Raw genomic sequence first — 25,676 nt, 5'->3', positions numbered from 1 at the left:
TGAATAGTGCTTCATGGTGTGATTTACATCACACTTATTCTATGCAGCTATTTCTTTTGTACAATTGAGTTGACTTGTCTTGATCATTGAGGGAGGATTTAACTGATGTTGGGCCTAATACATTCCAACAGGAATTTTTAAAAGTGTTGAGTATGCTAAGATTGTGTTGACGACGTGGATAAACTCTCTAATTATTTTGTTGATATTGCAGACTCATGGTCTCTCTACCATGCACTGTGCTTATGCTGCATGGAATTATACCATGTAGAAGCATACACAAATAACTGGTTTCCCCTTTGAACTATATAAGAACCACCATGTTTAAGGGCAAACTTAAAAAGACATCAGAAATCTCAGTGAAATGGTCAGGTTCCCACTAAATCTTTAAGACATCTGAAGAGGGGTAAGTGGGGTGTCCTTTCTGATGATATAACTTTCCCTGGTAGTTTAAACTGCCTTTGCAGTCCCTTTTGAATTTGAAAGGAAAAGTTTTTGGATGGCAGTTCCCTCCTCCTTCTTGCCTACCCAGTATGGAGGAAATTCACCCAACCCTAGACTAAAAAGTAATGGGGGCTTATCTGCGTTACTGTCTAGTTTGTGGTGAGAGGGGGTACTGACATAGGGAAAGAGAAGGAGGTCATTTGGCTCATGTTCACTTGGAGATGCTTTTTGGGAATGGAATATCTCATTAATTCAGTGCAAGTTCTGGACAAAGAAGGAATCATTTTGGATGGGGAAAGCTGGGGATCCCAGATCCCCTCTCATATACACTATAAACATACTGCTACGTCCACAGGTAAAGCAGGAGGTGAATCCTTAAAAACTATCCAGCTTCATTCCCTGCTCATGTTGTGGTCCCTAATATACAGAATTGCAGAAGCAAGTTCACGTATGTAAGACTTCAGGCTCATGCAGCAACTCGTCAGCCCAAGATTCTTTCCACACGCTCTCATAAGCCTCTATCTGTTCATGCTGCTAAAGGCTTACAATGTATGGTTTTCCTGTGACTGTGGGAATGGAATCTCAACCCCAGGAGAAAAGGGGCAATAGTGGGGAGGAGAAGAGTTGGGTTAAGAAAAAAAAAGTTAAAACGAAAAAAGACAAGAAGGAAAAAGAGAGGAACGGGGCAGGGGGTGGGGGAAGAGAACCCAGCAATTGTCAGGCATGGCATAAAAGAAACTTGGGGGGGGGAAGAGATGTCCATTTGTCAACCTTTCCTGAAGGTTGGGGGGAGGGATAGCTCAGTGGTTTGAGCATTGGCCTGCTAAACCCAGGGTTGTGAGTTCAGTCCTTGAGGGGGGCCATTTAGGGATCTGGGGCAAAAATTGGGTATTGGTCCTGCTTTGAGCAGGGTGTTGGACTAGATGACCTCCTGAGGTCCCTTCCAACCCTGGTATTCTATGATTCTAAGGGGGAGGGTTTCAACAAAGAGTTGAACTCCTTTTAACCTTCAGATAGCAATCTATTAACAAAGAAGAACTTTTGGTACCTAGCTCCCAGGGTGATTCTGATTTTCCCCAAAATTGAGAAAACCTCAAAGGTTTTGTGACATGAAACTCAAAACACTTAGTGAATGTCACTTCTTTTATAAGCATATTTATTCCTCAGACATAAAAGGCACAGTTGTCAAATTAAATGCTTGCAACTTTGTAAATAAAACACAATGCACTAATCAAGTCTGCGGATTAATTAGTTAATTACTACTGGCATTGGTGCAACTAGAATTCATTTCTTACTGGTATGCTGCACTCACGGGAGGGACACAAAGGGGGAGCACCAGCTAAAGATGGGGGGCACATGACTCCTCACGTGACTTCTTCCTAGCCCAGGGCCATGCACTCTCCCCGTCCCTCCCTATGATTCATCCCAGGTTACCTGTGGGGTGCTCTGACCTCGCGCTGCGCCAGAGACTTCTGAACCGCAGGGCTTTCTGGAACTGCAGAAGTGAAAGGAACAGAACGTGGGGCCACTGGGTGAAGCTGTACCGCCCCAAGCCCTGTCCTCCGGCGGGGCTGCTGGTCAGACCCCAGTCAGGACTCAAGATGCAGCTGCATGGAAGGGCTGGGGGCAGGGATGGGGCGGTACAGCCGCGCTGGAGGAGCTGCTGGTGTAGGGCCACTGTTCTGCTTCTCCTGTATCTTTCCGGTATAGAGTACCGGCTATAAATATCTTACTGGTACAGCGGACCAGATCGCCATACTTGCACTATTGACTACAGTATTGGTCTTTTGTAGCTTCACTTAAATACAGATACACTTTCACCAAATTATTTTGATTTTCAGTACATGGCCTACTATCAAATCTTAACCAAACCAATCCAAATGTGCTAACATGTCCAGTTAGTACTTTGCTGGATGGACAGGAGCACTTGTCTCTTAAGGTACCACTATAGTCCAATAAAAAAAATTGTGGCATTCAATGTCAGAGCCCTGGTCAGATGACTCAGTCGCAGGGGATTCAAGCTTCAGGGCTAAAAATTGCAGTGTAGGTATTCGGGCTCAAACTGGAGCCATGGCTTTGAGTCCCACTCCTCACAGGGTTTCAAAGCCTGAGCTCAGCCTGATCCCAAACGTCTACACTGTCATTTTTAGCCCTGCAACCTGAGTCCCACGAGCCTGAGTCAGCTGACCTGGGCCAGCTGCAGCCATACTGTGAGTCTTTTATTCTAATATATACATACCCTTAAATTTACAGAATTTCGAAGTCACTGTACTGTCTTCAGTGATTTAACTATCATAATTTATCACCATTTTGATGCAATGAACTGTGAAACAGCCTCTTTCAGAAACATAGATTTGGAGTGGAATGCTGCATCTTCAATTTTAAATGATTGGAAACAAAGGAGGACTCTCAGGCTATATCTACACTACCACTTATGTTGCTCAAGGGTGTGAATAAGCCACCTTCCTGAGCAACATAAGTTACACTGTCACAGCGCTATGAACATAGCTACTGCCACCCATTGGGAATGGATTAATTAAGCCAACGGGAGAGCTCTTCTGTAGGCTTAGAGTGGCTACAGTAGAGAGCTTACAGTGGTGCCGTAGCCTCAGAATTATGTCCTATCAGCCACATTTCAGCCTCTTTTCTGTTCTGGGCGCTACATACGACCTTTCTATTTGTGATCACTCATATTGACTAAATAATGGAAAGGTTCTGTGGTTTCTCTGGATATTTTTGGACTTTGCCTTGTATGGTTCTAGTTCTTTGTGATTAATTACATCAAGCTGGAGTTCCACTGAGACCACAACAATGGTTTTGTGCTCTGTAATCTTTCCAGGCCTTCAGAAACCATCTTAGTTGCTTTTTTAAACTTAATGTGGATTACCTTTAAATCAAAGATCCATGGTCCCACTGCAAATTGCAGACTGTTTCTGATGATTGGATGTAAATATAGAAATAAATTTTTCCTGAGAATGTTGGAATACTGGGACCTCAGTCCTTTTATTTATTTTATTTATTTTTCAGTCAGTCAATCAATCAAGCAGCTGATTATGATTACAGAAGAATAATTTAGCTTCCACAGTATGATTTAAAACTGTTTTAAGTATGACTTCTGTTTCAGTGAGCTTTAAATAATGTGCTGAACACCCATTAATCAGAAGTTTAGAAAGATATCTAATCTTTTCCATTTTATTTCTGTTTTCTGTGCAATTGCCAAAGACCACCATGTAATACTTTTCTCTGTATTCTTGGGTGGTATCTTAATCTATTTGGACACAACATTTTGCAGCTTTTTTTTTTTTTCTTTTCAGATTAAAAAACAGTAGTACAAAGTAAAAACACTCCATTTGCTGAAAGGGTGCTGTAGCCTTTATTGGGTCATTTCTCATGCTTGACCAGCAATCTTGCATCAGGGTCAGTGTTTCTTTAATTTTTCCTCTCTACTCACTTCCCACATATGTAGTAGTCAACCCGTGAGTTTAAATATGTCTGAGGAGTATATTCAGAATGAAGTGCTTCAACCACTTTATTGCTTATTTTGCACTGTATTGAAGGTGGTGGTCATGTAAAAGTATGCTGCAATTCACTTACCAAGTTAAGACTTCACCTTTCAGCTGATTTTTATGGCACAATCGGAGCATGCCATGGGTGTTGAAGATGAACAGAGGCTACTCCTGAATGACGCTGGAGTTGAAGAGCTGCCGAAAGCACAGGAACAAGGATTTAAACTGTGATTGGTGGCTGTTTCAATTATGATACTGACACAGAACATGTATGACTTGCAGGATCATCAAACGCAGTATTTTGCTCTTTGACTTCTATGGGAAGAGTTTTGTTCATTGGTTCATTTTGTCTTAAAAATCTGAAGAAACATATTTTCTCTACAATTTGAGATGAGAATAAATGCTTTGTTTTTCTGAATAGCAATTCTTTAAAAGGTTTACGTTTCATTTTTTGACAAATTACCTATTTTTTGTAACTTTGGTCCATTTAGTAGTCTGTTTGCTACCACTTCTTTCTACATAAATTCATACACTGATGTTAGTTAATCACTGAACACGAATTACCCATTTGCAGTATTGATCAGCAGCTTTCACATACACTACAGTTAGAAAGAAAACAACCACTTAGTGAATTAAATACTGTAAAAACCATAGCCTGAAAATTGTGTTATCAGAAGCTCTGTCCACCTTCTAGAAGCTCTTAGTTTCTAGCAAACCATGTCTCCCTAGCAGTTCATAGCTCTACCCACTTTCCTCTTTTTCTGCTTCCAGTAACCATTGACTCCTCTCTTTAGATGTCAATGACTCTGTCCATTCCCTGTTCCTTTAGGCTTCTATATCCTGCAAACATTTTTATACATGCTTAACTTTTAGCAAAAGTTAATCCCTTGTAGTCAATGAAACCCTTCATGCTAGTGTAAAATTACATACCTGCTTAAGTGTTTGCAGGATCAGGGCCATAGTTTTCAATATATGCCTATAATAGTTTTGTAAAATTCAAGTGCCAATACTGGTAGTGGCATTAAAAAAACTCCTCATTTTACATTTTAGTTCATTGTACATTGTATCTAAAGTTTCAGTACCACAAATTTTCAAACCTGTTTTTCGAAACAGGCTATGATTCTCTCCTTGGATGTACAAATACTGTATCAAGTAGGAGTAAGGAGATTATACATAACCTCTGCATATGGCACTGGTGAAATCACTATTGGAATACTGTGTCCAATTCTGGTGTCCCCTCTTCAAAAAGGTTGCTGAAAAATTGGAGAGGGTTCAAAGAAGATCCATATGAGTGATTCGTGGACTGAAAAATATGCCTTACAGTGAAAGACTTAAGGACCGTCAACCTATTCAAGAGATGGTTAAGAGGTGACTTGTTCATAATCTAGAAATACCTATATGAGAAGATATCTGATAGTAGAAGACTCTTAATGTAGCAGACCAAAATGTAGAAAGAACCAGTGATGAAGCTGAAGCTAAAGAAATTCAAACTGAAAACAAGATGGACATTTTAAAGTCTAGGGGTAATTAACCATGGAAACAACTTACTAAAGGATGTGATGGATTCTTCATCACTTGAAATCTTTAAATCAAGATTGCATGTTTTTCTTAAAAGGTCTGGTGTAGTTCAAGAATTAACTATTGGCTTTATGTGGGAATTACTGGGTGATAGTTCTGCAGAAGGTCAGACTAGATGATCACAATCTCTTCTCGGCTTAAAATCATGAAGTCTTGCAAACTAGTAGTCATCAAAGTTTCTTCATAGAACGTAAAAGAAATATTGGAGCCTCCTACGTCATTCTCCTGTACCTGGAATTTTCTCAGGACTTCTTCGAGAACGAGTATGTCCTTACAGCCTTTGCCCTGAAGCCATTTGAAATCACAGGTTGGGTGTCCTGTGGATCCGACATCTGGGATGCTAGGTTTTTCCATGTGATGGTAGGAAAGTGTGAGGTGTAGGGCCTTGCCCCACTTCCTCCTCTTCCTCATCCTAAAATCTTCTCTTTATGTTCTCTCCCACCGTCCATCTCCCCGCTTGATCCGTTTTTGTTGAATTACTTGGATCAGTACGTAGAGCTCTCCGATAAATTCCCCTGTTAAGTGTCCCTTGCTTCACTTTGTAAATTGAGTTCAAGTATAGTCTCTATGGGTGTTCCACCTAAGGATACATGCCCGCCTGTGCACTCTTGATCAGAGATTTTAGTTAGGAGTGTCCGTGGATCCATGCCTGCACACAGTACACCCTTATGGTCTGATATGAGGGTTTGTAGGGAGGGGCAGACCTGCCACGCCACTCCAGTACCTTCTCAACCACGTTCGACTTGAGATGGAATGTTGTGGTGTCTGCTGTTCACCTTACAGCTACTGCCTTATCCTTTATAACCTTTATATTTTTCTTTATTTTTTCTCAGTATTCTATTTAATTTTTGTTTTTGTTTAAGTACAGATTTGTGTTTTTGGGGCCGTATCTCCACAACTCTACTGCCTCCCCTCCCTCCACACACTTTTTTTTTTTCCTGGCCAGGTCATTCTTCACCCTTCTCCTTTTTGTTTGTTTGTGGACTCCCTGCTTGGGTTATGCCAAAGACCCTGGTTTTCAAACCCTGTCAGACCTTCCACAGGCCTTTCCCCCTTAGTGACGGACATTTCAACTGCCTCTAAGAGTATTTATGTCCCATCAAAGTGGATGGTCTGCTCTGGGTTTAGGGGCAGCTCTTGGAAGTTGAAAGAAGATAGATTGAAGCACCTCCTGATGGAGCATTGTTGAAACTTGCAGGGTCCCCTTCCCCCCTGTACATTGGCCTCTACTGTTCAGACTGCTCCAGTGACTTCATCCTCAGTAAGCAGAGAGCATGGGGAGCTTTGGAAATGAAGCATTCCTGGAGGAAGAAAATCCATTCCCCGTAAAGAGAATTCACTGAGGCCAAGGAGACCTCACATCCAGGTATGGGTACTGCTGAGGCTTCTGTGGGCCCCAGTACCTAGATGCTGGCACCCACCAAAAAATCTTCTGGTACATTCCACGCTGAGAAGTCTTCTAGCAAACCACACCAAACAGCACCATCAGATATCTCCACACAGGACTCTTCTAGGAGCACAGACTGTTCTCAGAAGCCTTCAGTGTATGCTCCTGTACCATCCTCCGCACTGTCTCTGGTACCATTTGAGGTCCTGGTGGAGCACTATCCAGCCTGTCTGGTACCAACCAAGTTCTTCTCCCAGGAAGATCTTCTAGTTGCTGAAGAACCTGGATCTTCCCTCTAAAAGGGGTACTGAAGAGGGGTCCCTCATTGATCTCAGTTTTTCAGTCATTGCTAGTGTACCCCAATACAAACACTTGGCCACCAGAATCAACATGATTGCTAGCCCCTCAATCTCTTGTACTGTTCTGGCTCTCAGCACCAATGCCAGGGGCTCCTCCGCTGGACACGGGTAGATACCTCTTTTGATTCAGAGATTTCTATGCAGGACTCTATTTCTTTCCCATGTCAATCTTCCTCTCTGGATGTATTTCCCATAGAGAAGACCCCCAGGAACCAGCAGTTCATGTCAGCCTCAGCAGGAACAACTTTGGGCTCCTGCTGTTTTTCACTATGCAACACTACAGTGGGCTTTCTGGAACCCATGGGCTCCTTATGGTGACCATCCGCAAAAGGCCCTATCCAGACCAACAGTCACTGGTACAGCAGGACACCCGTTGTCGTCGTGTCGTCCCCCGCCCCCCAAAGAAGACCTCTAAAGGAGAAGGAGCTAATGGTAGAGGAGGAGACAATACTGGCGAACAAGTTGTCCTCCCTCTGATTCTGCCCTACCACCATCTTATGTAGATGATATCTGGGCCTTTCCAGACCTGGGTAAAAGAATAGCAGAGTCACTTCAGGTACCCTTGGAGGAAATCCAGAAGAGACAACACTGCATTCTGTCCCCCGTGCAAGGTTGCCTTACCCATTAATGAGCATTATAGTCACCAGCCCACACTGTCTGGCAGACATCTGTGACCATCTCACCCACTTGCAAGTGGGTCGACCAAAAATATTATGTACCAGCCAAGGTCTGGAGTACTTTTTTTCTTCTGTCCCACCTCCAATTTCTTGTAGTGGATGCTGTCAATGAGAGAACAGACAAGCTTCTGGACCTTTTAGGCCATAACAGCTACTCATCAGCTGCTCTCCAATTTAGGATTGTGAACTATCAGGCCCTGGTGTCAAAATGTGATTTCACAATATATGGTAAATTTTCAAGTTTTATTGATAATTTGCCCTAACACCAAAGAAAACTGTTTAAAGTCCTCATCTCAGAAAGCCAGATGATTGCAAAAGCTTCTACACAAGCTTTCCTTGGTGCTGCTGGCACAGCCTTGTGTTCAATGGCTACCACCACTGTCATGCATCCAGCCTCCTGGCTGCAAGCTTACAGCTTTCCCAGGGTAGTACAGAAAAGTGTGGAGGAACCTTCTCTTTTGAAATGCCTAAACTCTTCAGTAGTGGCAGCAATGGCTCTCTCCAATCTCAAAGATTCTGTGGCTGCTCTGCAATCCCTCAGGATCTAAACTTGATGCTCTCAACTAGTACAGTGCCAGACCTACACCAGACCTGCAGTTCCCTGCAGAAAGAGGTCCAGATTTCAAAAAAGGGGCCCTCTTTAATGGTGAACTCCCAGTCGGTGACCTCCTCCAAGTGGCTATTTTGACTAGTTGGTCAAGGGTCAAAATCCATTCCCTACTCCAGATCTCTCACTGCACAAAACCACCCTTCCTCCACCATTTGGGAACAATCTCCTATTTTCTTTCTGGGAGCTCATCAAATCAGAGAGTGGGACTACAGGTGGATTTCAGTGGAATATTCCATCCCGTTCAACCCATCCCTCCTTCCCATCCTCCATCCCCGTCCCTCTTCAGAGGCACTTCTCATGAGGGACTCCTAAGGCAGGAGGTTCAATCTCTCCTACTTCTTGGAGTGATTGATTCAGCTCTCCCCAGATTCATTGATAGAGGGTTCTATTCTAGGTAATTCTTGGTTCCCAAGAAAAAATGTTGATGGAGACCAGTCCTTGACTGCAGGACTCTGAACATATTTATCATTTTGCAGCACTTCAGAGTTGTAATTCTAACAACAATAATTCTGGAAACTAGTTCACCACTCTTGACCTCCAGGATGTACACCCATCGCCTACAGTTTGTCATTGGGCAAGGATCGTTACCAGTGTTAGAGAGCTTATTCCTTCACTCTCCCACTTCCCTGGTCCTTCTCGCATGAACAGAGAGCAACAATACCCGAAGTCCGAAGGTGCAAACAATTCGATGTTTATTGGGGTGAACTTCCAGCAAGCTTAAATACAAGTTCCTTTTTCCTTATTTTCGAATCCCAACTTACTTCCTGTTTGCCCGTAATTTATATAGTAATATTCTTAGCTATACCTTAACCAGTCATTCTACTGAAATTTAACTAACCAATCCTAACATATTGTAACATGATTAGCTAACCAATTATATCCCACCACCTTAATTAGATTACACCCAGCAAAATTAATTATACAGCAGACAGAAACAATCACAGAACCAGACAGAGATTATACAGACAAACAATAGCAAAGTGGGAACTCTAATGACAAAACAATACAGAAGTGAGGATTTCACATCCCAGCTATTGATAAGTGAGTTCTTGCCAGACAGGATGCTATCAAACTAAGTTTCCTTTTACATTTTCTAGGCACTTCCCTTTCTCTGGAGGTGATAGGAATTATCAGGACAGGATTGTATTCAGGACAGGATTGTATTCCTAACAGCCCAATAGCACCTTCTTTCAATGTGACTAGTTTGGAATGTGAGGATGTGACTGTTCGCTTCCTGGCTTATGGCTGCCTCTGCTGCTTAGCCAAAGGCCTTAGCCTAAGAACAGGGCCTCAGACTGTCACAGTAAGAGAAGGCCCTTACACCAGCAGACAGTGATTTTGATTCTTTCTTTTATACCTCTAGAACTAGCCAAGTGATAAGAATACCCCTAAATTCTTAGGCCTTTACAGACAGGCCTGAATATCTATATCCTAACAACCAGTACAGTGTTCTCCCATTTGGCTTTTCAATCACCCCAAGAGCCTTTACAAAGATCCACTGTAGTCAGCCTCATCTCCTGACTTCAGCTGATATCACAGTCTTGCCTGCAGCTATTCAGCCACATGTTGGCCTGTACATTTGTCACACCCCATGTGAGAATGCACTTCCAGCTCCTTCAGGCCTGGCTCAAGACTGGCCCAGCAGGCACAGTCTTTCCAAGTAGGCACCTTACCACCAGTAGTTCTCAGCTCCCTTCAGTCACGGAAGGATCATCACAGAGATTGTGTGGGAATCCCCTTTTCATGTCCACCCCCATCAAGGGTCATCACTGTACCTCACAACTGGAATAAGGTGTCCATCTTCAGGACTTCACAGCACAGGGGAAATGGAGTCACAAGGAAGTATTCCTCACCACATCAGTAATCTCAGACTCCGGGCAATTCTCTATGCTTGCCATCACTTCCTACTTCACACCAGGAGCCACTGTATCAGAGTGATGCCACTCTGTTGTCCAGCAGAGTTGTACTTCAGGGCATTGTGGTTGAGAAGGAACTGGAGTGGCGGCAGGTCTGCTTCTCCCTATATACCTTCATGCCGGAGCATGAGGATGTGCAGGGGACAAGCATGGACCTACAGAGGCTGCTAACTAATATCTCTGGTCAAGAGTGCATGGGTTCACGCACATCCTAATGTGGAGCACCCATAGGGACAAATGCCTTGAAGAATTCAAGGTACTGTGCAGGTAAGTAACCACTGTTTTTGGCCCTTTTCTGTAATACCCATACCTAGGACTTTATAACAATACGTTGTTCTTCAAAACTGAGTGCCCAGTTCCATCATGAGAAGTCAATTAGTCTCCCTTCCTTCTGCCCTTTATCCCTCATACCCAAAGAAAAGGGGTGGTGGTGGTCCTTTTAGGACCATAAAATTCTAATTCCACCAACTCAAGATGCTAGACTGTTTTGAATCCTTTGTGCTCTAGTAAGGCCCAAAAAGTGGCAAAAGGCCTCTAGATCTCACTTGACTTAAAATGGATTTGACTTTGTATGAAAAGTTTATGAATGCTGAGGGATTCTCTTGTCCCCTAGGGGGTCAAAATCTTTTAAACTAAGATGGTGTTAAACTTTTGGGTGGGGCGGGAGTCTGCCTCTGCCAAATAGATTTGTCAGGTAGCATTCTGACCCTTTGTTCACAGTTGTACACATCGCTAGGGTACAGCCATGGGTACTTGCTTGGTCTCAGCATTGGTGCATTTTTGAGTGTTACTGTCTGAAGCCATAGGTCCTAGTTCTTTTCCCTACTGTGTGGATACTAGGTATTGACAGACAAAGCCCATTGATCATATTGGTGGATTATCCAAAGAGGAAAACACATTTTTTCTTTCTTCCTGTAAACCGAATTTTTAAAACTTTTTGTTCATTTTTGGTTGCATTTCTTTGCGGGCGTTGGATATGGTGGAGTTTGGACTAGTATGATGAGCCATAACTGCTGCCGGAGGGGTTAGACTTAAAATCTTTTAGAAAATGTAAAAAGAAAGACAAGGTGCTTATAGATGCATCTGGAAGTGTTTCACACAAATAGTAATACCACCTAACTCTCATAGCGCTTTTCATCAGTAAATCTGAAAGGAAGATGTAGCTGAAAAGGAGGTACAAATATTCTTTCTCTTTTCTCTCTGCCTCCTGCAATTAACATTTTCAGGTCATAGGTGAGATCGTCAAGTGCTATGGCTCCAGTGCAATCAATGGGCAGATGATGACAAGCTCTAGGTCCTTCTAATCAGGAGAAGCTGATGCTATTTTTCAGCTACTTCATCCAAGAAATACATTTCTGGAAGAACAAAAATGGGTTCAAGCTCTACCTAAATGAAATGGAGGTGATACTAATAGGAAAGTGGAACTAACTGGCAGAAACCCTGGAAGCACTTTACTGAGAGCATCTGCCCCTCCATTTGTCAGGATGATATCTTCAAGTCCTACTGAACATACTGCTTGCTCCTAGACACACACATAGTGGTAGTGGCCAGAAATACGTTGCAACCCTTCCTCTCCGATACGGTCCTAGCCATGGTCATGTCTAGGGCGGACTTCTACAGTGCTCTCTAAGGAAGAAAGTGTCACACAGACACGCAGACTTCCAACTATCACAACACACACAACCTGTCACCTAGGACAAGCAAGTCAATGAGAGCATATCACACCAAAGGGCCACTGGCTCCCCATCTGGATCACTTTCAAGAGCCTGACCTTCAAAACATGCAGGGTATTAGGAGCAGCTAATTTCTGCTATCCTCCAAGAGCACATTTATCACTAGGGTCAATACAATTTACAGTTCCTAGTGCAGAATAAAAAGGGCATTCTCACTGGTGGGTCCCTAGTTATGGAATTCCCTATTCTTGGAGATCAAGCTGAGCTGGAATGTTGACATGTTTTAGAGAACCGTCCAAGCTGTGTTTTTACTCAAGCCTTCCTTCACTAAAGAAGAGTTCTAAATCATCCAGCGACATTTCCTTCATAATATATCATTCAAAAAATTTCAGAAATTAAATATGTTCTAAGGAGGGGCACAGAGTATTGTGCTAATCAGACTGTAATAATGCTGGATTCATTGTATTATAGTGCCTAGATATAGTGATTGGCACATTAAAAATTTCTTTAGAGATGCATGTTCAGTTCTTGCTCCTGGGCTTTCTTTCTCGTCTCTCTGGCCACAATATTTGTAAAATATATCTATTGACTTTTTACATCAAATATGGAGACTCCTGTTCAGGCAGTTATTTTAAACAAGCCCCCAGGTAGTGTAGTGCATATTGATCTAAATTCTGTGGCAAGGCCCTCCAGTTTACTAGTAAGAGCTGCACTGAATGCTAGTATAATGTTAATATATTCAATCATAACATAAGAATGGCCATACTGGGTCAGACCAAAGGTCCAATTTAGCCCAGTATCATGTCTTCTGCAAGTGGCAATGCCAGGTGCCCCAGAGGGAATGAAGAGAACAGGTAATCCTCAAGTGGTCCATCCCCTGTAGCCCATTCCCAGCTTCTGTCAAACAGAAGTTAGGGACACCATCCCTGCCCATCCTGGCTAATAGCCATTGATGGATGCTAATAGCCATTGTTGGACAATTTAATAACCTGCAGTTTTATTTTAAATAATTCTAAAATATACACTACAAAGCTAAAATCAATGCTCCACTCCTGAACAGTTTCGAGCTCCGAATGGCAGCCTCCTTGCTCCATATGTATTGGATCTCTGTCATGGCCTAACCTAATCCTCCTGCTTGACCACATTTTCTTAGGGACTTCTCAGTAATTGTGGGCATAGGAGAAAAGGAGTAAGAAGCCATGTAAGTTTCCACCTACCTTCTGGAATCCTCAAAACACAGCCCTTTTTCTGCTATCTTCACCATGCTCAACCAACATTTCACCTGCCGCTCCTGAGTGTCTGTGTATTATTCACGGCTTTCCCTACAAGGGGGGAGTTCATTTGTTTGTACTTCTGCTACTACTACTGCTCTAAAAGGACAACAAGAGGGAGATTCTTTTGGTTTAAGAACACAGGCACTGAACCTTCACAACGAGTGTCCATACAGAACTCCTTCCAGAAGTTTTTGGGTGTGTTTTTTATTTCACTCGACCAGCATAATGAGAAGAATGCAGGAATTTTTAATTTTCAATACACTGTGCCTAGTAGTCAATCTTGTTGAACAAGTGTCACTGACCCAGTGCATTCACCACCTAAGATGGCTGTAACAAATGCCTTCCCTTCTTGGAGATCTTCAAGATCAAGTCCTCAAATGCTCATTACAAGAGGAGTTACCCCTGCTCGGCCTCCATGCAAAGGGGTTAATGCTGTTTCTCCATCAAGGAGTACCACTTCCTGAAAATCTGGAACATCTGCCCCTAATCTTCCTCAGCCAATTCTACACTTACTAACCTGGTGGGTAAAACCGGAATCTTTATGAGGAACATATAGCTCTCACATCCAGATGGAATAGTCCTCACAATAGATTTCAGTTTGATGGGCTTTGGGTTTCACCTTGTCTCTTACTTAGTTCACAGTATGGACGAGTTTGGGAGCACAGCTACTCTTTTTATATGTGAAATATGAGTAGTAAGGAGAGTCTTGCCTGATATAAAATACTTAGCTTGGTGTAGGACTGGGCGGGGAAGTAATTCTGACCAAATCAGACAACTCAATTAGGGTAGTCCTCCTCAGCAATCAGCATGATAACATAACATGATACATCTATTGCATAGTTCTGGGCAGAACAACATCCATGGAATCTAGCACCATTTCATATCACTGGATGAAGTATGGGACAAACATCTGGTGGAAAACCTAAGCCGGTAAAACAATCACACAGGAAATTTGGCCTTTCATTCAGAAACCTTGTAAATGTTGAGCAACCATTGAGGAATACCAGATGAATACTAGAATTCACCTACACCTCTAGTACACCCCCAGAATTTTCCAAACTTGAGTCTAAAGGTAGAACCCTAATGCCTTATTTAGGCACCTAAATAAGAGGCCAGATTTTCCAAAGAGTTGAACACCTGCAGCTAAATATTAACATAGGTACTAGGCCTGTCAAGCAATTAATCAATAATAGAATACCATTTATTTAAATATTTTTGGATGTTTTCTACATTTTCAAATATATTTATTTCATTTACAGCACAGAATACAAAGTGTACAGTGCTCACTTTATATTTATTTTTGATTACAAGTATTTGCACTGTAAAAAGACAAAAGAAATAGTATTTTTCAATTCACGTAATACAAGTACTGTAATGCAATCTCTTTATCATGAAAGTTGAAATGTAGAATTATGTACAAAAGAATGTAAGCTGTGAGCTTAAATTCATAACTTTGCTAGACACTAAAAATCATGGACTGAAAAGAGACTTACGACTTATTACAACAATCTATAAACTGCTAATCCCAGCCCCGCACTTTTTTTAAATATTTTCATTTTCACACTGATTACATTTCCCAGATCTGAAGAAGAGTTCTGTGTAAGCTCAAAAGCTTGTCTCTATCACCAATAGAAGTTGGTCTGATAAAAGATATTACCTCAACCACCTTGTTTCTCTTATTAGTTTAGGAATATTAAAGGTGGGGAAAAAAACTTCTCCACCTTATGGCTTCCAACATAATCTAAATATAGATTTATTTACAAAAAGAAATATAAAAATATGAATACTTTGTTAGTGAAGAACTAAAGCTTTTGTGTACCTCTTTCATGCACATGAAAAATGCAAAGTGACATTTGGTAGGCAGCCATTTGAACATCACTTTAACTGAAACACTTTATTTCTTCAGTAGTTTAAAGACAACTTTCAGAAAGTCAAGTGATTTTAAAGCTGTTTAAACAGAGAAGTTACTTTGTAAAGGCTTTTACTGCTTTGTACTATAGTTATTTTGACACCCCCACCCCCACCCCATGCACACCTCTTTTCCTTTTTCAAATGGCTTAGTGCAAGTGTGCATAGGAATCCAAAGGCTCGTCAGCCAAAACAAGACTGATTGGAAAGAGATTGTGGAATTATTTTATTAATGAATGTAAAGAAATAAAATTTGGTCATCTTTTGTTTTTGCAGAAGAGGTGGAAGAGGAGGAAAAAGAAAGCAAGGAACAGGATAAAGAGAGAGAAAAGGAAGAGCACAAAGAAGAAGAAAGACATCCAGAGAGAAGTATGTACAGTAGAGGTGTTTGGTCTTACTGACAGGAAGAATGAAAGAATATCAGTGTAGTGTTGCTCTAGAATTAAATTCTCAGGTTCAGCCTTTGTTTCAGTACTTTAATGTGAGACAGACGTGTTATCTAATTGAGAAATTTTTACATAATATATTTTTAAAAGTTGCAGGTTGAAGTGCATGCATGCTATTGAAGTACTGTTAACCGCATGAATGTTCCTAGTAAACTACTGTCTATGATAGTCCAGGGACAATGCTCATTCCACTCAGAGGTTTTCTTTTGAGTTAGATTTCTACCAAACTTGCAGATACTTTCTGATGGGCACCTCAGAGATGGAACTTTAGCATGACTGAAAATTCACAGGGAGAAAATTTGTAAGTTGACACTCTCCAGTAATCAATCTCTCCTTTAAAAATATTCTTTATTCTATAGATACTTGCACTATAATAGCATCTTAAATTAAAAGAATCAAACTTTTCTAAACATAGGTAAGTAGTTTAGGTGGTAATGCAAATTTTAAAAAATTTAAAAAGTTAGCTGTACAGTAGTTGAAAACCATGAATGTACAGATATCTGCAAGATTTGAGTTAGAGCTCATAGCATGTATGCAATAAAGTAGAGATGGAAAAGAACTGTCAGGTATACAAGTCCATCTCTCTAAACCAATATTAAACTTAATTTTTAATTTGTTTAATTTTACCCCCTTACTCCCAGTTTTCTCCTTTTGTACCAAGCTCCCTTTTTCTCTCTGTGTTTATGCTTACAATAGCCTCCATTCATTGTAGCTTAGTCAGGCATGGCATATATACCTAGGTCTCTATAGCATGCTGTGCCGGGAGAGGGGCTGGCCGGGGAATCCTGCCGCGCCCCATTTCTCAGTACAGGGAATTACTGCCCTGTATATCTCTATAGGGTACAAAGGTGAGGGAAGGCCCATTTTAAAGAAGGTAAGTGAGAAGGAAAGAATGTTAGTAGAATGGTCATGCATTTTGGGGCAGCAGTTTGGCAGGCTCTGTGTGCCCAAGATGGCCATGCACATTTTCATTACCTCATTTAAATTTACACAGTATGTCTCTTTAAAGTGCTATAGGTTAAATGGGTGGTGGTGGTTCTTTGGTGCATTGAATCAAAGTTCCATATTGAAGTCGCAGTGTAGGGGGTTTCTGGTTTATGAAAAAAGATAAATTTAATATCTGAGATTTTCCCCAAGATTCTGTCATCCTTTGAATGAGTGATTGGACTTGAAAGAAAGGAAGCTACTGATAGCTGTAGGATTTCTTTGGTTGCTGCTGCTGTTAAAAGATTCCTCAGCAGTCCCTGTGCCATGTGCTTCCAGGTGAAGTGTCAAGAAGGAAGCGTTCCAAATCAGAGGATATGGACAATGTACATTCTAAACGTCGTCGGTACATGGGAGAAGAGTATGAAGCAGAACTCCAAGTAAAAATTACAGCCAGAGGGGATATTAACCAGAAGCTGCAAAAGGTATACTAGATCTTGCTGCAGAATGGAGGTGTCAGAAATGTTTTTAGATGGAACCCACAGCTCTTCTATTGTAGATCTTTCACTTTGAGTTCTAACGTCTCTTTTCTTTGGACATAATTTCCATATTAACCTGCAAATCACAAAAATCAGTCCATTGACTGTATTTTCATTTTAAATTGCATAAACTCCTGCTTTTATTATTAGATGTTTTGTGGACATCCAAAATACTTGGATGAATGAGAAAAGAAACTCTTGTGCAGGAGGAATCCTTTATTTTAGTGTAATAGTAAATGATCATATTTCACTTATGGGAAGTCATGACCTAAATTGCAAGGGAAGATATACTGTATTGGGAATCAGGAGATCATGAATTCTAGACTCTCTGTGTTTTCCAGCTAGCTTTAATAATACTGTGCCCTTCACAGTCCTTATTATTGATCAAGACCTCCCAGGTTACTTAAACTGGGAATAGAACATAAATTTCTATTATGGCAAAGCTAAGTTTCAGCTACAGTGTCACACTACCACTGAGTCTGCCAGATGTTTGTGCTTGTCTGTGTTGTCTGAAAAATGGGTCTACTTCTGCATATATAAACCACTGTTATAGTGTGTTATGCTTCATCCTCTCTCATGGCTGGTCCACTGAGGATAGTGGCTGCCTGGTGGTATTAGCTCATGTAGGTTGGTCTTTTAGCTTAAGTATTAAAAGCCTGTGCTGAAGATTTGGGGATTAAATCCTGCTGCTGCTGCATAATGGAGGGAGGGGGCAGGGTTGTTGCAGTTCCACATCGTAGAACTTATTGTTTACCTAAAGTTCCTCTGCTGCTTTGGGCAATCTTATATTTCCTCAAAGTACAACATATGCTGATCCTTCCCCAGCAGAACTTGCCAAGCCTGTGAGTATATGCTTGGAAAATTTCTTATGGATTCCACTGCAGGGCTCCAGTCTGACTCAGGCTGAACAGTCCCCTAAACAGTTGGCAGAGGCACCGAGGAGCATGCCTCCAAGCATGGTGACCTCCAGTTCCAGGGCTGATAGAAGTAGAACTGAAGACTCCTCCACTGAGGAACATCAGGAGGATAGCGAACATCTTCATAAGAGATGAGAGAAATCCCCCTCCAGGTCTACTTCCAAGAAGATGACCTCTTCCCTGACATTATCTAAGTCAAGTGAGACTTCATATCCTGGTTCAGGAGGCTCAGGAGCACATAAGGGACACAACCTCCCATCTCTGAAGAGCAAGAGTGCTCCAAGACCAGCATCATTTGCAGGAGCAGTACCATCTGTGGTACCAACAAAAGAGAAAGCACCAAGTGCCTCCTACCAGGGGAACTGTTGCACTCCGAAGACTGATCGACTGGCACCAAAGACTCTGACCAGAAAGACTCCACCTATACAGGACGGGAGTCCTCCACACCTCTCCACATCTGGGGGGAGAGATATTAACCCTGAGGATATAGTCAACATTCTTGGAGTCCCCAATACTCTCAGGTCTAATCCTCACAAGAGAGACCCTAACGCAACCAGTGCAGGGATGGCATGAAAGAGGGAGTAGTTTTCTGGTACCTTCCACCAGCTGTGGCATCACAAGAGCCACAGTACCACACATGGAATTGAAACTACCTTTTCCTCTTCAGGTGAATGGGGCCTGAGTGAATGAGCATCATCACCCCCCCCACCAAAGTGGGAGATTAGCCCAGACAGAGGATCCAGAATTTCCTGGGCTCCTTTATATTGTTAAGATAGTGTACCCAACTTGGGACCAAGATGGGTACACTGTGTCTTTGGGCCTCAATCATCATTGTACTGCTCTTATTACGACCATGGGACATATACATGTGCTATTGTGAATTGGTATTACTACATCAGGAATCATGACATCCCTCTCCTTACAGAGAGGAACTGGAACCCCTCAGGAACTAATGGAGGAGAAGGAAGATCCAGAACAGACAGCTCTGAGGAGACTGTCACCATCATCCCCTGATGATTAGAGGCATTTCCTAGACCTATTAATAGTGCCCTACCAAATTCATGGTCATGAGAAACACATCACAGACCATGAAATCTGGTCTCCCCCTGTGGAATCTGGTCTTTTGCATGCTTTTACCCTATACTATACAGATTTCACAGGGAAGATTAGCATTTCTTATATTGGGGGTCCTGATCCAAAAGGGAGTTGCAAGAGGGGTCACAAGGCTATTTTAGGGGCTTTGCAGTATTGACACCCTTAATTCTCTGCTGCCTTCAGAGCTGGGCAGCTGGAGAGCAGCATCTGTTTGCCGGCCACCCAGCTCTGAAGGCAGCGCCCCGCCAACAGCAGCGCAGAAGTAAGGGTGTCAATATGGTACCATGCCATCCTTTCTTCTATGCTGCTGCCTTCAGAGCTGGGCAACCAGAGAGTGGCAGCTGCTGACTGAGGGCCTAGCTCTGTAGGCAGCAGCGGAGAAGTAAGGGTGGTCATCCCATACTACGCCATCCTTCCTTCTGTGCTGCTGCTGATGGCGGCTCTGCCTTTAGAGCTAGGCTCCTGGTGAGCAGCTGCTGCTCTCCAGCTGTCCAGCTCTGAAGGCAATGCTGCTGCCATCAGCAGTGCAGAAGTAAGAGTAACAGTACCACAACCCTCCCCTCCCCCCCCCCCCCCCCCACAATGACCTTGCACCCCCCACAACTCCTTTTGGAGTCAGGACCCCTACAATTACATCACAGTGAAATTTCAGTTTTAAATAGGCTGAAATAATGAAATTTACGATTTTTAAAATCCTGTGACCGTGAAATTGACCAAAATGGACCATGAATTTGGTAGGGCCCTGCCTATTAAGTAGGGTCTCTGACACATTCCAAATCCTTGTGGAGGAAGTGCAAGAGACATCTCACAAACTCCTCAACATTCTACAAAGTGCATGGCCTAGCAATGTGGTACTCCCCATTAATGAAGCCATCTTAAAACACACCAACGTGGTCTGACATGCCCCAGACACATGCTCTCTTTCCACTCCAAAAAGGACAGAAAAGATGTACTTTGTACCAGCCAAGGGAGCAATTTTTATTTACACAGCTTGCCCTGAACTCCTTAGTGGTCCAAACAGTCACTGAAAGAAGCAGGTAACATCAACCAAAATCCGCCACCTCTGATAATGCAGCTGAACATTTGGACCTATTAGAGAAGAAAGCTTTTTTTTGTTTGTTTGTTTATTTACGCTTTAGTCAGCCTGCAGTTCTGTAAAATGTCAAAATATGATTGTGCCAATTATTCCAAGTTGGTGGAATTTACTAATAAGCTCTCTCAAAAGGACAGAATACAGTTCCATGCACTCATGAAGGAAAGCAAATTGATTGCCAGTTGAACCTATTAAGCTTTAGTCAATGTAGCAGATACAGCCTCCTTATTGATGATGCTTTATGCATGGCAACAGTAGTCACCATGTCTTTAGTCCTCTGGGTTTCCCAGGAAAGTAGAGGATTTGCCCTACAGGGAACAGCCTGTTCAGTGAGAAGACAGATGATTCATTGCACTCATTGAGGAGCTCAAGGGCACCCCCTCCCCCCCCTTACGGGGGATCTACACTCCAGTGCCAAGGAGGAAATTCCACAGGCAGCAACTGTATAGGCAACAACTGGCATCTCACCCTTTTTATCATCAGAGAGGCTATGAACCACCGAGAAACAGAGGGTGCAGCGGAGCAAGCACAAAGTTCTTCTGCCTACCAACCCCAACCTCCCACTAAGAAACATTTTTGATGGGATCTTCAAAAGCAGCAAATTACTCCAGATATCATGTTCTTTTGCCCAGTGTAGTGGCCATCTAGCTCGTTTTTCCCAAGTTTGGCAGAGAACAAGAGGCAAATGGGTCCTCAACATCATTCATACCAGCTACAACAGAGTTTCTTTCCCTTCCACCACCAAAACCCCCTTCCCTTCCCTCCTTCAGGAACCTCTCTCACTCTTGGTTGTTGTTTCAAGAACTAAATTCCATCCTTCATCAAGGAACCATAAAACTGGTGCCCCCTCAACACTGGGGAAAGGGTTTTTACTTGAAAAAAATTTTTCATCCCCAAAAAGAAGGGGGGAGCATGAAGGCCCATCTTAGATTTCAAACAACTCAGTATCTTCATCTGTGGATTGAGGTTCAGCATGGTCACCCTGGTTTCAATAATGAACACTTTCTCTGAACAAATATGACTGGTTTGCAGCTTGTGTTACAAAAGTTGCCTACATCCACCCCTCACACAGAAGACCCTTGAGGTTTCGCAGTTGGTCTGAACCACTGTCAGTACAGGGGTGCCCTCCTTCAAGCCTGCAACAGTGCTAAGGGTATCTACAAAGGTACAGTAAGTCATGGCAGCTCACTCCTGGTGCCATAAATCATCAGTTTTCTTCTACCTCAGCGACTGGTTACTGATGACAAAATCTCATCAGGAGGTATGGACAGCAACCTCATGCCTGTCAATCTTCTATGTTCGTTGGGAATCTATGTAAACACAGAATAGTCCATTTTAGTTCCCATGCAGTCTGTAGAGTTCATCGTAGCAACACTGGACTAAGTGCTAAACCATACCTTCCGCAGGACAGGTTCCAATCCATAAAGGAGGGTGGCCTCTTCATTCCTCCTCGCGCTTCCCCCCCCTCCCCCCCCGAAGACTTTAATCATGGGGGTGTCATTGTTAGGGTGGGGCATCTGTCTGGAATTCTATACAGTGTAAGGGATGTTGACTCCCCCAGAGTTTAGAATGCACAAGGGCCTCCTAAAATAGCGTGCAGTCTGGGAGACCTTTAAGAGATTCCTATGGACCCTGCATGTTCTATTGATGTCTGACAACATGACAACAGTGTTTTACATCAACAACCTCCCAGTGTATAGAAGCTGTCAATCTTTGGAACTGGTGTATTCATCACCAGATCACTCTGCCGGCAGTGCAGCTCACTGGGATACATAACTCCCTGACAGATAGCCTCAGCAGACATTTCTGAAAGACCACAAATGGGAGCTATACCATTCTGTGGTACAGTGCGTATTTTGTCAATCTAAGTCTCTGTCTTGGGATCTCTGCATCTTAAGAGAACAGAAAATACGCAATCTACACAGGGGTCCAGAAGAGATGCGCTTTTATTTCCTTCGTCAGGATAGCTGATATGCCCGTTCCCTTTTTACCTTCAGTTCTGAGGAAGATCAAGCAAGACAGAGTGGTAAGCATCGTGATTGCTCCCAGATGGCCTAGACAGTTTGGAGTCTCCAGCATTCTTCAGGTGTCAGAATGCCCATATATCAATATCCAGTCTTTCCCAGACCTGTTGACCCAAGATAGAGGCAAGGTCAAGAATCCCAATCCATCTTCCCTCCACCTGACAGCCCCACACCATCTATTTGGATGGGTATTGAACCTAGAAAGGACATGTTCGGAAGTAGTGCAGGCTATCCTTAACAATAATAGGAAGGAGTGCATGAGATAGTGCTACACAGTCAAATGGAAAAGATTCTCCGTCTGGTCTCAGCATCACCAGATAATATGATGGGGATGTCAGAGTTCTTTGGGATTAAATATCTTCTTTCCTTAGAGACATCAGGTCTTTTCCTTAGCTTCCTGCAGGTATGCTTAGCAGCTATTAACTCTTGTCATCCTCCAACTTCTGTGATGAAGCCCACTCTGTCATAGGACCTCAGTCTGGTCCTCTCAGCACTAACAAGCCTCCATTCGAACCTCTGGCCTCATACTTTGTCCCACCTATCTAATGTATGAAGGTTGCCTTCCTGGTTGCAATCACCTCAACTAGAAGAATAGGTGAACTGGGCACCCTTATGGCTGATCTATCATACACAGTCTTCCATAAGGCAAAGTTTCTCTAAGACTTCACCCTAAATATACCCCCATAGTAATCTCAGAATTCCATCTGAATCAGACAGTTCACATACCTGTCTTCTTCCCTAAACTACACATCACCAGTGAGGACAAAATATTTTCTTCTCTGGATGTCTGTGAAGCTTTGGCATTCTACCTAAAGAACAAAGTCTTTTAGGAAACTGCCTAAATTCTTTATATTCTTTGCTGAGCAGATGAGAGGGGAAGTTATCTCTTCCCAGAGACTTAAAAATGGATTTCAAGCTGCATTTTGCTGTGTCGCAAATTGAGAAACACCTCTTCTCCATGAGGGGTGGGGGCCCATTCGAGTAGGGCCAAGGCCACACTGGTATCCTCACTTTGAGACATTCGTCTCCTCAAAATATGTAAAGCAGTGTGATACAGCACGGCTAGAGGGCAGCAGGAGAATGTTAGAAGGGAGCCTTATTCCCTGTAGAGGTAAGAAAGTTTGCTATAGATTAATTAGAGCGCCTGAAGCCAGTCACCTGATAAAACCCCCCTGCTTCAATAAGACAAGAGAAGGAGTTGAAGCAGAGTGGATTGGTGTTAGAGCAGAGAGCAGTTTGGAGGGAAGCAGAGGAGAGTTTGGAGAAGTGCTGAGGTGGACTAAGAAGACCAAGACCCTAGGTAAAGGGACACCTGGTTTGTGCAGAGGGAGGGCAGGAAGCCCCACAAGTTGAAGGGCAGGCAAGGAAAGTAGCCCAGGGGAAGGAACCGCTAGTTCAAGCGGTTTACTGCTATCCCTAGGGCCCCTGGACTAGGACCCGGAGTAGAGGGTGGGCCCGGGCCCCTCTCCTCTCCCCTCCTCTAGGACACTAGTGGGGCAGTTAATACCCCAGTTCAGGGGTGAGAAACGGTGCCCTGAACCCTCCCCAAGAAGAGAAAGCGCGAGACCTATCAAAGTAGTGCCGGCAATTTGCCACAGCAGCAAAATGGGGCTCACTCCATAGCTTCCTGAATCATTACGCTCTCGTACAAGTTTATTCACCCAGCGCAGCTTTCAACACAGCAGTCCTCCAGTCATCGACACCACAGAGGTCCTTGCACCCTCCTCCTCCTTAATGAATATTGCTCGTCAGTCACCTATCATGGAATAAACATAGTGTATACACTTGAAGAGGAATACACTCAAAGAAGAAAGATGAATTACTTACCTGGTACAGTAACTGGCGTTCTTTGAGATGTGGATACTATCTGTATTCCACTCCTTCCCCTCTGTTTCAGATCTTTATATGTGATTCGTGGTAGAGAAGAAATTGGAGAGGTGGTCGGTCTACCCCTTATGCCCTCAGTTTGGAGTATGTGGAGAAGGGTGCGGGCATGGACCAATCGACACTGCTTGCAAAAATTTTCCAGTTTCATGTGCATGGGTCCATGTGCACGCACAATGAAATACAGATAAGGGCCACACATCTCACTCTAGTTACTGTACAACTTCTCTTTCCACAGATGGGAGCATAGGGCAGTTGTGTTGGAGGAAAACTGTGTCTGGAAGAAATGTGTTAGGCATGTTCCTTCCACTGAATTTCTTGAATTCCGGTTTTAAAATGTCGGCATCTATGGTGACAGAAATACGGTCAGGGAAAAGTCCATTTACACAAAACTTTACCACAGTGCCTTTCACACCATTGTTAAGGATCTTATAAAAACTGCTTTGGTAGGATTATACATATTTATCATACCATAGAGAAATGGATTTTTTCAGCGACTGGCAGAGAGTCCATCTACATCTATTAAAACTCAAGATGAGGAATTCTTTTTTCTAACTCTGCATCTACAAAAATACTTAAATATCATGGTACTGATGATCAGATGGTTATTTGATCGACAGAATGACAACATCAGTCTTTGTATGTGACCAGATGCTGAATGTGTGCTGTGCATAAAAACATTGGCAACCTCCCAAGTACTGGTAATATGTTTGCATATTTTTCTAGGTCGTCCAGAGGTTGTTAGAGGAGAAACTCAGTGCCCTGCAGTGTGCTGTATTTGACAAGACTTTGGCAGATCTGAAAACACGAGTAGAGAAGATAGAATGTAGCAAGAGGCATAAAACTGTGCTTACTGAACTACAGGTACTTATGTGTTTTACATGGCACAGTATGGCGTTGTTTAAAAACTAGCTTCTCTCTAGCAATAGACCCCATCTGGCTGCTACTAATGGAAGTCAATTGATTCCTTAAACAAAAAACAACAATCCATTATTTTTGCTGTTGGAGAAGGTGGAATACTCCTGGAAGCAAGTCACTGGTCAGATGGTGGGAGCAGGCAATTCACTATGAAGAAAATAAACCTGTCCTTTTGATAAGTTAATGATTTAGCCATTAGTAAATCACTTTTCTACTCTGCTCTGCCACTTTTTTAGATATTCTTCAAATAAACGACCTGCATGGAAATACATCTCATTTGTGGTCGCTTAGAGTAGAAATGAACCTATTTTAAAAAAGGGTGGGGGGGAGAGAAGGAAGGCTGCTGTTGGAAGAATATTTAAATGAAGAAACACCAATAGACACTAGTTCATGTCCAGTTCCCAGGCAGACTGAAGAATTCTACTGTGATAGGGATATGAATGCTTCCTGTATTAAACAAAGGTGTGGTGTTGCTGTGCTCATTTTTTTTTTGAGCTGCCCCAGTCT

General features: G+C 42.7%; 1 protein-coding gene across 15 annotated transcripts in view; it reads left to right on the top strand.

Annotated features, from left to right (window-relative positions):
• LOC102940459 (activating transcription factor 7 interacting protein) overlaps positions 1 to 25,676 on the top strand; it is a 169,757-nt gene that overhangs the window by 78,108 nt on the left and 65,973 nt on the right. For 14 of the 15 annotated variants that reach the window (XM_043544660.1, XM_027826477.3, XM_043544644.1 and 11 more), the window contains 3 exons: positions 15,606 to 15,698; positions 17,039 to 17,184; positions 24,978 to 25,115. In XM_043544660.1, the coding sequence (XP_043400595.1) occupies positions 15,606 to 15,698; positions 17,039 to 17,184; positions 24,978 to 25,115 (377 nt within the window). Of the gene's footprint in view, positions 1 to 15,605; positions 15,699 to 16,009; positions 16,077 to 17,038; positions 17,185 to 24,977; positions 25,116 to 25,676 lie in introns of those variants that run through there. The other variant, XM_037883391.2, reaches the window with a different exon arrangement.

The sequence above is a fragment of the Chelonia mydas genome, chromosome 1, assembly GCF_015237465.2.
Source record: "Chelonia mydas isolate rCheMyd1 chromosome 1, rCheMyd1.pri.v2, whole genome shotgun sequence".
Classification (NCBI taxonomy): domain Eukaryota; kingdom Metazoa; phylum Chordata; order Testudines; family Cheloniidae; genus Chelonia; species Chelonia mydas.
Note: the sequence above shows the minus strand (reverse complement) of the source record. Positions and strands in the feature narration are given on the sequence as shown.